General features: G+C 42.6%; 1 protein-coding gene across 2 annotated transcripts in view; it reads right to left on the bottom strand.

Annotated features, from left to right (window-relative positions):
- The window catches only part of RIPK2 (receptor interacting serine/threonine kinase 2), a 31149-nt gene extending 26193 nt beyond the window's left edge, over positions 1 to 4956 (bottom strand). The window contains exon 1 of one of the 2 annotated variants that reach the window (XM_083357883.1): positions 3885 to 4956. In XM_083357883.1, coding sequence (XP_083214009.1) covers positions 3885 to 4114 — 230 coding nt within the window. In that variant the 5' untranslated portion in view covers positions 4115 to 4956. The remainder of the gene's footprint in view (positions 1 to 3884) is intronic. The other variant, XM_083357882.1, reaches the window with a different exon arrangement.
- Positions 4957 to 12349: the final 7393 nt, after the last annotated feature.

Below are 12349 nucleotides of genomic sequence, written 5' to 3'. Positions count from 1 at the left end.
TGACAATCAGTGCACTGATGACTCTGCCTTGGATTGTTTAAGCTCCTCTCTCTTTTTTGGCTTACAATTTTTACATATGCATATAACATTATATTCCTCCAAGTCTATGTAGTAATTGAACAATATAATTGGGAGCAATACCAATTTTGACTTTTTGTATTTCCTTGTACTAATGAGAAGTAGTTTTACAAATACAGGGACGTTAAGATTATTTCTCAAAACTGTAGTTCTAATCAGATAATATTTGTAGAAGTAGTCCACATCTCAATTTCCAAAGGTAGACAGTGTCTTAACATATTAGCATTTTTACCAGATGTCTTGAAAGGGGATAATTCCTAGTTAGTATGCCTTGTGTATTAGTATTTTAGAAAGTGTTCTGGCTAGAGATTTGATCAGGTATCCTATAATTTGGATAGGTTCTACCATTTAGCAAAACCAAAAACATTAGGAGTGCCTGACTTTATATTAACCAAGAAGGAAATTGTAATTGAGAAAGTGGAAGTAGCAAAAACATGTGGAAGAAATGTTGGCATTCTTGATTTTAATGAAAATTAAACCTGAATAAAATGGAACCAACATTTCTGACTTCAAAAGCAGAGATTTTGAGAGTAATGATGTGTAGAATTCCGTGACAAATAGGAAAAGTTGCCCTCAATAGGTGAGAAATAAAATAAAACTATGCAAAATATTCAAAATGGACACCTCACAAGCTAGTTTAGTACAATTGAACACATCTTGCTGAACCTTTAGATGTAAAATCAGGAAATGGTACATGTACATATTACTGGAGACATTCTTCCTGCCTAATACTAAAAAGAAAATTGGAAATTAGGGAAGTTCCCTCCTGGGCCACTTCCTGAATAGCAACAATTGCAGGCTGCTGCTGTTTTTCTTTATGTCCCCATCTCACAGCTCAATGCCAGATTCCACCACATCTCAATAGAGATTTCTCATAAATGATCACTGACTTGAATGCCACAAAGTTCAGTCTTACTCAACTAAAAACAAGCTGATCAATATTGACAACAAAACAAAACTGGTTAAGATAACTAAAAATACAGAGAGAAAATTCAAAAGATGTTGATAGAGTAAATAAATGGCTAAGAAAAGAATGAAATTCAAAGAGACAAATGCAATTTTCTTCACCTAGGCCAGACATGTCAAATACAAGGCCCGGGGGCCGGATGCGGCCTGCAAAGTGGTTTCATGCGGCCCGCAAAGCCATCCTGGAAACAGTGAGGGAACGGCCCCCACTGCCTTGGCCCGGCCCAGAGACCCTCCTTCTGCCAGAGACCCCAAGATATGTCCCACTCCTGCCAAGGCCCCCATAGGCACCCTTGATGCGAACGATGTAGAGCTGGCCACGCCCACCCAGTAGGCCATACGCACTCTACTCACGCCCACCCAGTAGGCCATGCCCACCCTGGCCATAACCAACCGGCCCCCTGAGGGCAACCGCAATGCTGATGCGGCCCTCAATGAAATTGAGTTTGACACCCCTGACCTAGGCAATCAAAACTGAATGTAAATGGGATGAAGGCTACCTAGCATGGCAACAGTAATTCTTTAAAAAACAAACCAACCAACCTGGAACAAGCATTACAAACTGAACTTATCAGATATGATAGGACTGCAAAAATGCCAAAGGTAATATTGGAGTGCAAAACCAGAAACAGTGTTTCAAATAATGAGCTGCAATTGTTTCATTTTGTTCTGTTTGGTCATATGCCAGGAGGAATTGGTGTGTCCTGGTATTGCATTGCATAAAGAATTCGAGCAATCTGGTTTGGAGAAAAGCAACACGGATGATCTGGAGATTAAAAACGAAATACTATGAAGACAAGTAGAAGAGACCCTTATCATTCCAGAGTGGATAGCTGCAAACTGAAAACAGTGGTGTCCCACTAAGAGCTTCAAATTATTGATGGTCAACATTGAAACAATGAGTTATTTCAAATATCTAGGGTTGAATTCTTATACAACACTCACATTCTATCTCTTTAAAATATGGCAGGATCTTCTAATAGTTCCTATACTACTTGTACTCTCAAAGGACCAGCTAATATTAGATTCACTGAAAGGATAAACTGAACTTGATATCCTCCCCTTACCTCCCCAAAATAATGCACACTTGCTGCAGGTTGCTCACCTAGACTTGCCAACTGCCTAGTGAAATTTAGGAAATACCTTCCCACACAAAATGGGTGCCTATGACACACCAGTCTTCCTAGATGTATGCAGGTATTATTTACCTGGCAGAAGTGGTAAACCAAACCAATATAACGTTGGAGTGCAAATATATATTAACTCACTTAAAAATATGAATTAAAACTATTTGCCTGTAATGTAATGTACCCCATTTACAAGGCTATTATCCCTCTGCATGCACTATCCTCCAGAAATATACGCAAAACAAAACAAATAAATAAGTCCAGAATAGCAATTATGGGACAAAAAGTATTCTAGGAATCCCACCCAAAACTATATTACAGAACCATATTGCTTTCCTCCACGGGCATACTAATATCCTCCCAAAACATTGCAGTATTTCATTTTTTTTCCTAAACAGAAAGCGAAAGAAACTTCCAGAATTTATCAGTCTGTTACTGAAACTGGGTAACATCGTGAGCATTGATGATGTTACCTAGTTTGGATAATGAAACGTCTAAAAGAAAACAAGCAAGCTCAAGAGAGCACCAAGGAGCCCTCATGTCAACCCTGAGCTACAAATATTCTCCTTTATTTACCAGTTTGATCCCCTACGAGTTACTTTACCAACCTATACAATGGCATTCACCATCAGAGTTCTAATAAACTTTTGCTTAACGTGCAAATTAAATTTCTTGTAATGTTGATCCGACTGCTTCGCCCTTTAAGCGCTCATTCTCTTTAGCTCACGCGGCCAGAAGCAAGAACCGGTGGGAGAAGAGCAGGCCTTATCGTGGCTAAGCGTACAATCCCGTATGAACCACAGATAAAAAACAAACAAACGCCCAAATAGGGCTACCTTCCAAAGAGAAAGCATAGATCAGGGGGTCTTCAAACTTGGCCCTTTTATGACTTGTGGACTTCAACTCCCAGAATTCCTCAGCCAGCAAAGCTGGCTGAGGAATTCTGGGAGTTGAAGTCCACAAGTCATAAAAGGGCCAAGTTTGAAGACCCCTGGCATAGATCGAACAATTGCGAGACTTCGTTCAGGCTTGGGTTTTTTTTACTTTTTGAAAAGGAGAACGACAACTTTTTAAAAAGCTTTTCGGGAAAAAAAAGCAATGGAGAGAAACGGCTCGTCTAGCGGGAAGAGGCTGGGTTAGAGCAAAGTTTCCCAAACTTTCTGACTTTGCGGACGGGGCGCCTGGGGAGCGGGGGGGGGGGGAGGAGGAGGAGTGGGGATGGTTCCGCACGAGTAGCTGGCAAGCGCACCTGCGCGCACCGCTTCATTTGCACGAATGGGGTGCATCCACGCCCGCCACTCACGCAATTGGAGCGCACGTGCACGCGCTCGTCCAAGTTCGGATGCGCGTGCGCGCGCTCGCCGGCCGTTTCCGCAGCCCGGTTGCAAACAACTTGGGGACCCCGGGGTTATAATAATAATAATAATAAATAATAAACCTTTATTGTCAAAGTACAACATGTGTACATTGAGATTAGCTGAGCCTCCCCCTGTGCTCTCTCCCCCCCCAACACAGGGGCTTTTAGCAATGTCTAGCTCAGCGTTTCCCAACCTTAGGAACTTGAAGATGCGTGGGCTTCAACTCCCAGAATTCCCCAGCCAGCATAGCTGGCTGGGGAATTCTGGGAGTTGAAGTCCACGCATCTTCAAGTTCCTAAGGTTGGGAAACGCTGGTCTAGCTATCAGGCATTCTTCTTTTAGCCCTAAAGGTTACCTTTCTAACAGGTTGCCTTGCAAGGACTTGACAGCTACCGGGATTCGCCAGTCTGCGTGGCGAGCGGAGGACACCGTCCCGTAGGCCCCGCGGCTAACGAAGCGCTGGTCCGGGAGCTTGTTGGAAGAGATGATGGGGAGTGTGTAGCTGATGTTGCAAGGCGCGCAACTGGCGCTGCTCCCGCACTCGGGGCCTCCGCCGTTCGTCCTCATGCTGCCGTCAGCGGCCATCAAACTAGGGCAGTCTTCCGAAACGCGTCCCCTCGCGAGGGAATTCGGGCAAGGGATCCGCAAACGGGGCCCGGCCCGGCGAACTGACGGGATCTCGGCCTTTTTCAGCGACCCTCAACAATCTCAGCCAAGAGGCGCCGGTTCTTCCGCGACTCGCTTCTAACTTTTCTTTGCATCGTATCCTGCTCTCTCTAACTGGCTCTTCACCGGCGGCTCATCCGAATCGTCCCGAACATCGACCTTTTTTTTTTTTACCAAGTCCTCATCATACGTCCTTTCTCGGCCGCCATCTCTTCCGCTCCGAATCCGGCTGGTCTTCTAATCTAGGCGAACTTTTCAGAAGCCGCTCCGGCTTTCCCTTTTCCAAAACTTTCCTCCCACCTCTTGACGCCTCTTCTCCCACTCCCTGGCCCGGAACAGGTGACAGAACCTCGCGCCACAAAGAGCGTCGGGCTTTCGAGCTTGCGATTCGCAGGACGACCGAGCCGACGCACCCTTCGCCTCTGGAGGGGCGGGGAAGAACCTCGAGGCAGCGCAGGCCTCGGTAGCGATGCAAGATTTCCAAGGTTCGAAAGTCGAACCGGGCCCGCTGAGACCGCTGGGCTTCGGAGGGAAGGAGAAAACACGGAGGGCGAGGGAGGCTGAAGTAAGCCAGCTCGCTGCGACCGGCGATGCCCAAGTCAGTGGCGCCCTAAAAGCTTCAAGGTCCCTCTTCTCGAGGGGACCGAGATAACTCCTCCCGCCTCGGAGAGTTAGTCAGCTGTGCGTAGAGAAAACAGGCAGGAAGGCGTTGCCTGGGCTGCCTTCCCAAAACCTCCGATTCCCTACGGTGTTCCGGAAGAGCAGAGGCGCACGCACTGGAAAGTCTGGCTAGCGCCCGCCCCTCGCCACTGGCTCACTTGTCACTGCGGATTGGCGGTTCTCCTCCCCTTAGTTCAGGGGTAGGCAACCTCGGCTCTTTTAGGACTCCTGGACTTCAACTCCCAGAATTCCTGAGTCAGCTATGCTGACTCAGGAATTCTGGGAGTTGAAGTCCAGGAGTCCTAAAAGAGCCGAGGTTGCCTACCCCTGCCTTAGTTGCTTAAGGCCAGGGGTGTCAAACTCAATTTCATTGAGGGCCGCATCAGCATTGTGGTTGCCCTCAAGGGGCCAGGTGGGTATGGCCAGGGTGGGCGTGGCCTACTGGGTGGGCGTGGCTAGAGTGCATATGGCCTACTGGGTGGGCATGGCCAGCTCTACATCGTTCGCATCAAGGGTGCCTATGGGGGCCTGGGCAGGAGTGGGACAGATCTGAGGGTCTCTGGCAGAAGGAGGGTCTCTGGGCCAGGGCCAAGGCAGTGGGGGCCATTCCCTCACTGTTTCCAGGATGGCTTCGTGGGCCACATGAAACCACTTTGCGGGCCGGATCTGGCCCCCGGGCCTTGTGTTTGACATGTCTGCTTAAGGCAGAATTGTTCATGAAGACCCATTGGTGGGCAACTAACTCACTGGCAGGCTTTGGAGAGGAGATCCAACCTAGTCCTGGATTTAATGACCGCAACTGAGCGCCCAATTTATGTGGCTAAAGGAGATGTTTGTTAAGTGAATTTTGCCCTATTTGTGAATCATTGTAGCTGTCAAGTTGGTAACAGGGTTGTTTGTTAAGTGAATCCGATTTCCCCATTGACTTTGCTTGTCAAGAAAGTCTCAAAAGCTGGTGCTTTTGGATGCCAGGAGACTGCAACTGTCATAAGCACGAACTAGTTGTCAAGTGTCTGAAATTTGATCACGTGGCCGGGGGGATGCTGCACTAGTCGTAAGTGTGAAAAACAGTCATGTCACTTTTTCCAGTGCTGTTGTAACTTTGAACGGTCACTAAACTCTTTGTAAGTCGAGGACTACCTCTACTTGTCGGCAAGCAAGAAGAAATATATCTGAAGTCCACAAACTGATTTATTTGGGCTCAAGGCGCTAAAGCTTTAAGCTGCGGTCCTGTCACTTTTTGTCTCACTACTTTTACAGTATATGCTTACATATTTGAGGTTATCTAAGAAGTGTTACACCTCCTTAGGTTGTGTTAAGTGTCAGCTAACCACACAATCTTTAATCTGTGTTTACATAACATTAAGACAATTCTTAACAAGCAAATAACATTATGTCTTAGGTTGTTACGTGATTCAAGCCTATCCTACCTCAGTGTATAAACCTCAGTGAACGGAAAGTGATCATAAAATTTAATTAATGCAGAAGAAAAAATGTCATTTTTTAAAAATATTTTCCACAGGCTCTATTCTGGTTCCTTTCTGAGGAACAGAGGAACCACTCCATATCTACTGAGATCAAATAATCTAACATAATTTCCAAATAAGTAGAGGGAGAAGTTTTTGGTTCTCCCCCAGGTTTAGGTTTTTTTTTTTATATTGAAACCTAGGTTTAGTTTTAATCATGTGGAAGTCAGCGGAGAAAAGTAATTTCTGGAAATCCGCCGCATTAGCGTGCTTTTTCAGAGACAGCATTTTGTAAAAAACAAAGCTATACTTTATAACTTGCCACCAAAGTCCAATAGAGGAAACCAATATTAACATCAATTATTACATTTGAAATTGAGAAGCAATTCTTTTAATTCTTCCATAATTCCATCAGTCTTGAGAAAGCGTGGAGTCTCATCAGAACACTGATGTTACCTAGTATGGTAGTAAAATGTCCCGAAGGATCTTTCTTTTTCTGTCTCTCTCATCTATTTATCTCCCTCCATCTATTTCCTTCCTTCCTTCCTTCCTTCCTTCCTTCCTTCCTTCCTTCCTTCCTCCCTCCCTCCCTCCCTCCCTCCATTTCCTTCCTCCCTCCCTCCCTCCCTCCCTCCCTCCCTGTGCTTCTCTAAAATTGGACTTGCACTTGACTAACCTTATTCCCCCCTCCTCGCCTTTCTGCTGGCTTCAGAGTTATCCCAATATCTGCTGATTCTCCCTTGTTGGTTTTGATGACTTCATGAGATTGCATGGAAAACCTTGTTCTGTCTTAATATTCATTTTTTAAATTTGGAAGTTAATTACTATAATTTATAAAAAGATATTATAATATTCTTTCCCTAGAAACAAGTTTTTGAATATTGAAAGGAGAATAATCAGAAGTCCCAAGGAAAGAGCAACTGGTCAGCATACTTCAGATACGGAAATCAGAAATTATTTCCTTTCATGTATTTGGGAAATTCCTGTCAGAGGTCTTTTATCAAATTTGGCATTTTCCTAGCTATTTACAACAACCTTGGATCCTATATAAGCAGTCTAATCTAGGTTGTTTTGTAAAATGATGTACTATTTTCTGTTTTTCTGTATTTATTTATTAGATTTAGATGCCACCCATCTCACTTTGGAAAATATCTGGGCTACTTTTTAAGTTCAGAGTTAGAAACTGGAGTTCTAGTTCCAGTTAGAAACTGGATGATACAATTGATAAAATAGGTGGATATTTTATTACATATGATATTAATTTAATATAGGATATTGTATCATGTAACAAATGGAAATATTTCCAAATTCCGTATCCTTCTACTCTTCAACCTGGTGCCTTCCGCAATCTTCAACATTTCAACTTCCATGATACCCAGGCAGTTTATGCAGATGTTCCATCTTTACTTTCTTCTCTTTTATAGTAAAAAAAAGTGGAGAAACACCAGAAAACATTTTCAAGCATTGTCACAAGAGATTGGTGTGGTGGTCTGGTGGTGGTGGGGGGGCATGGGACCACAACTAGAAAGACAAGAAAGAAAAAAACTAGAAAGAAATTCAAAGCACTCCGAGCCTTGGGGGAAAAAAATCAGTGGGTGGCTTTGGACCAGTAATTGTCTTTCAGCCCAACTGATTCTCTAGAATAAGTTAAGTGGAAGTAGTACAAATGTGTGTGGAGCCTTCTTGGCTGAAGGTTGTTTTCTGCCCTTTGTCCCTTCACTGTTGTAGACAGGTGTGGGCTGTTGGGGATGAGTCTGTGTTATCTGCATCTCAAACTGAAGCACAAGAATCTTTTTGGATGAGAAGTGAAACGTCTTCAAAGAAAAACAAGTCTAGTTGCCTCCTGAAAAAGCACCTTTGGGACATCCATGACCTGGATCACTGAGAATCTCCATAGACATTCACCTATGCACTTTGGGATGAACTCCCCTTGAATGGTGCGGGAGTATGAATGGATTTCCAGAAAATATTGCAGAGTACAGGAACCATCTGCGCTTCAGTTTGAGATGCAAGACAACAGAAACTCATCCCCAACAGCCTGCGTCTGCCTTCAAGTGAAGGGACACAGGGCAGAAAACATCCACACGTATTTGCACTACTCAGGTGAACCTGAGGACACAGGCAAGCCTCCAAGTGGCCTCAATGACTCTCTAAAAGAATGCAAATGGCCTTCTGTCTGCAAGGAATATAAATCCTTCCGTATTCGTATTCCGTTCCCTACCGTCCAGTCAGAGTTGAAGCAGCTTCTTGGATGAGAAGTGAAACATCTTCAAAGAAAAATAAGAAAGTCCAGTTGCCTCCTGAAACAAATGGAAAGAATGTTCTGTACAATCTTCCAATGAAAAGATAGAATAAATAAGTAACAAAGAAATGTCTTTGAACCCTTTGTGAAATTCTGTGTTTGAGAAAGGCTATTGTGCAATTAAAACCTAATCTGGAAACACCCTGAAGGAGGGCATCATCAAGCAGTGCATACAAAAGAAGGAAAGTCCTTTGTTGAAGTAATACATTTGGCCACAGGTTTGGGCCAGCTGTTAAGCAGAAAAATAGACTTATCTCAGATTGGACACAGAAGTCAGGCCAGGCAGAAATACTGGGAAATTCCCTTACTCCCCCTCGCTTCTGGCTGAGTTAGTTGTCAACAGGAAGGAGGAAATAGTTCACTCGCTCTACGGAAGAGCTACAAGAGCAAGCAGAGATTCTGCAAATGCATGGCTTGGGGAGGAGGGCAGAAGGAGCTCTGTGCAAACTGCAGACCTTTATCGTTAACTATTTTAATTGCATCTCTTTTATACACATTGCTTTGCATGTGTTCAGTTGTCCACTCGGAGCATTTCATGGAAATTCCCACTGAACGGATCCTGAATGTAGTGAAAATGAAACCAGCAGTTGGGTAAGGGGTGGAGAAGGGTGGATTAACAGGATTGAGGAACTGGATTTCACCTTGTTTTTGTTTGACGATTAAACAATCTGAGAAATGAACAGTTGATTTAATTGATTACTTGTCAACCACCCTGAAACAATTAAGTTTGGGGAGTGCTTGAATTGAAATAAATATAAAGTGTAGACATTTTTTAAAGGTCCAATGAGTATCGATTGGAACTGTTCAGTATTTTCTTTTCTCTCTTGATTTTCTTTTCCTTCTATTTGCTCTCTACTGCCAGGTGTCATTCCAGGCTTCCTAATCACACCTTATTCTCCTGGAGCTGTTGAACCGGTTTCCCTCCACTCTCTTCTTCTTCCCCACTCCCTTCCTCTCCCAACTTTTCCCCCTCTCCTCTCCCACAGCCTTTTCTTCTGTGTTTCTGCAAATCTCTGGGTTTCCCCTCCGTCTTGTAATGCCTCCCTCTTGTTTGCAGTCATTGCTTATTTTTGACTGTCCGTGCACCAACCTTCCTTCCTGAAGACTGAAAGTGGAATGTAAATTATTGCATGTGCTGTTGGTTTTGAAACCTCTTATTCATTAGGAAAAATGTCTGTTTCTCACTTTGCCTTTCTCCCTACAGCCAATTAATTTACAAGTAAAATCTGGCTCAGTGGCACAGTCTTGCATTTCACTTGATTTGCTTTAAGATGTCAGAAATTGGCATGGGCATCTTTGGAGAAAAGAGGCAGCAAATGAGCTGCCTGACTTGGAGAGGTAAGGGAGACCATAATGACATCACTAAAAGAGGGAGAACCATCCTCCCCCCAGTCCGTATTGCTGGAGTGGATGGGATGCCGATTGGGAGAAAGCAATTCATTGGAGGCAATCCATTCTGAACCCCACCCTTATTAGATCGATAAATGAAGTCTGAAATCAGAGCTGATTTAGGCTATTTGGGAAATTTTTAAGGGTAAGGTGAGAATGGTTTGATTGCCCTTGCCTCCTATTCCCACATCCCAGAAGACAAAATGATTGGCAAAATTGGATCTAGAAACTAGATTTGATGTCCATGGGCTTGAGGGATAAGGGCAACTGGGAGCATTTTGCTCCATGTTACTACCAAATTTAGCTACTAAAGTTGTCATATGCTCATGGAAATTAAGAATGGGTTGTGGACAACAGATTACCCACTCACACTGTATTGGATAACAAACAAAATTTTCAGAATTCTGTTGCTAGATTGTTGACTTGTGGATTATGTCTTTATTATTGAAGGTCCTCTAGCTCAGACGTGTCAAACTCGCGATGTCATGAGACGTTGCGTGACGTATTGGAGCTTTTTCTCCATTGCCGGCAATGGGGTGGGCGCAGTTTCCTCGTGACACACTCAGCCCGTGGGCCGGCAGTTTGACATCCCTGCTCTAGCTGTTCCTTAGCACAGTAAAATTCTGATTATGGCCTATAAAGAAGAGAATTTTTCTAAAATATTAGATGAGAGACCTTTATCAGCGCTTCATATAATGAGTCCAGGCAATAGCTCTTCCTAAGACACACAGTTTGGTTGTTAGTCAGTGCATCAGAGGGTGGTTTCATCTGCTTCCTAAGAAAGTGTTTTCACAGAAGACGAAGTAGGTCTTTCTTTAATAGTGGCTCCCTCATGTGCAGGTAGCAAACTACATAATCATCAGGGAGCATGGCTATTGGCCTACCTGGCTCTAATGGGATTTCTGATCTCTAGTATCTAAAAGATACCAGGTTGAAGAAGGTTATTCAATATTATGCTTGCAATAGAACTGCCTCTTAATACAGTATGTCAGGGAATGTATGTCGTGCTGGGAATAATAATAATAACCACTCTGGAAAATAATATTCAGTAATATATTAAAACATTGCTGAAATAAAATTCAGTAACAAATGTCCCTTATTTAATGAAATGTCCTCCAGATTTCAATTTCCATCAATTTATTCCCATTTTGCTTCATTCACTGGAAGTGAATCTCACCAATAACCATCATGCATTCAAATTTCATTTGGTTTTGTGTTATCTTAAACCTATACCTCTAATACAAGACTTGGAATGGTTGATAGTAATTCACACTGCTGCTGATATAAGTGAGGTTATGTATTGGTTATTTTGGACTTCAAAAATTGCTTTGTAAACAAGTACTCTTTGTCTATTTCTTTTTATTTATATGCTTGATTCCTCTATATTTCTCTGCTGTAGAATTTTTTTTATTTTTCCCAAACAGCCACTTTATCAATTTTAAAATAGGATTAGTTTTTTAAATGTCATTTGAAAATTTAAAACAGAAATATGCTTCTAAAATGGATAATATCTATAGATGGACAGATAATTATACAATTAACGCTCAATATAGCATTAATAAGAGATACCAAGCATTTTATTTAGCATATGAATCAATATTAGAATTATAAGATGTATTATTACTTACTTATGTTTAAGGGGAGTTAAAGTGTGATAGGATTTAAAGTGTATTTATAGTTGGTTAGCATATTTTAGCTTAAATTTGTTTGAGGCAATACCCTGTATTCAGCTCTGGGAAGTCAGGGGGGAGGGGGGATGTGGGGGGGAAGGGGGAGGGAAGGAGTATATGCTTAAAATGTAGTGTAAAACTTTTCAATAAAAAATAAGATACCAAGCAAAGTACTTTTAATTATTTTATTATTTATTTATTTTATTTTATTATTTAACTTATATACCGCCCTATTCCCGTAGGACTCAGGGCGGATTACAGGGCAATTAAAATCATACCATACAAAAGTTAAAAAATTTAAAACAGTTAAATTTCTCGGTGGGAGCGCCTGCCCTCTGGAACCAGCTGCCGGTGGAGTTGAGGACTGCCCCCGACCTCCGATCATTCCGCCGGGGCCTGAAGACCTGGCTCTTTGAGCTCTCGGGCCCAGGCTGAGGAGAAAATTATTTTAATTGGGGTTTTTAATAATACAGGGTTGATTTAATATTTTTTAAACTGGTTTTTAACTTTTGTATGCTTCATTTTTAACTCCCTGTAAACCGCCCTGAGTCCTCAGGGAAAGGGCGGTATATAAATGCAATAAAATAAATAAAAATAAATAAATTAAAACAGTTAATTAAATTTAGAGCCCAAAATTTAAAAAGTTAAAACATTAAAACCCAATTAA

Source organism: Vipera ursinii (genome assembly GCF_947247035.1).
Source record: "Vipera ursinii genome assembly, chromosome: 3".
NCBI lineage: Eukaryota > Metazoa > Chordata > Lepidosauria > Squamata > Viperidae > Vipera > Vipera ursinii.
This window is presented reverse-complemented; position numbering and strand designations above follow the sequence as displayed.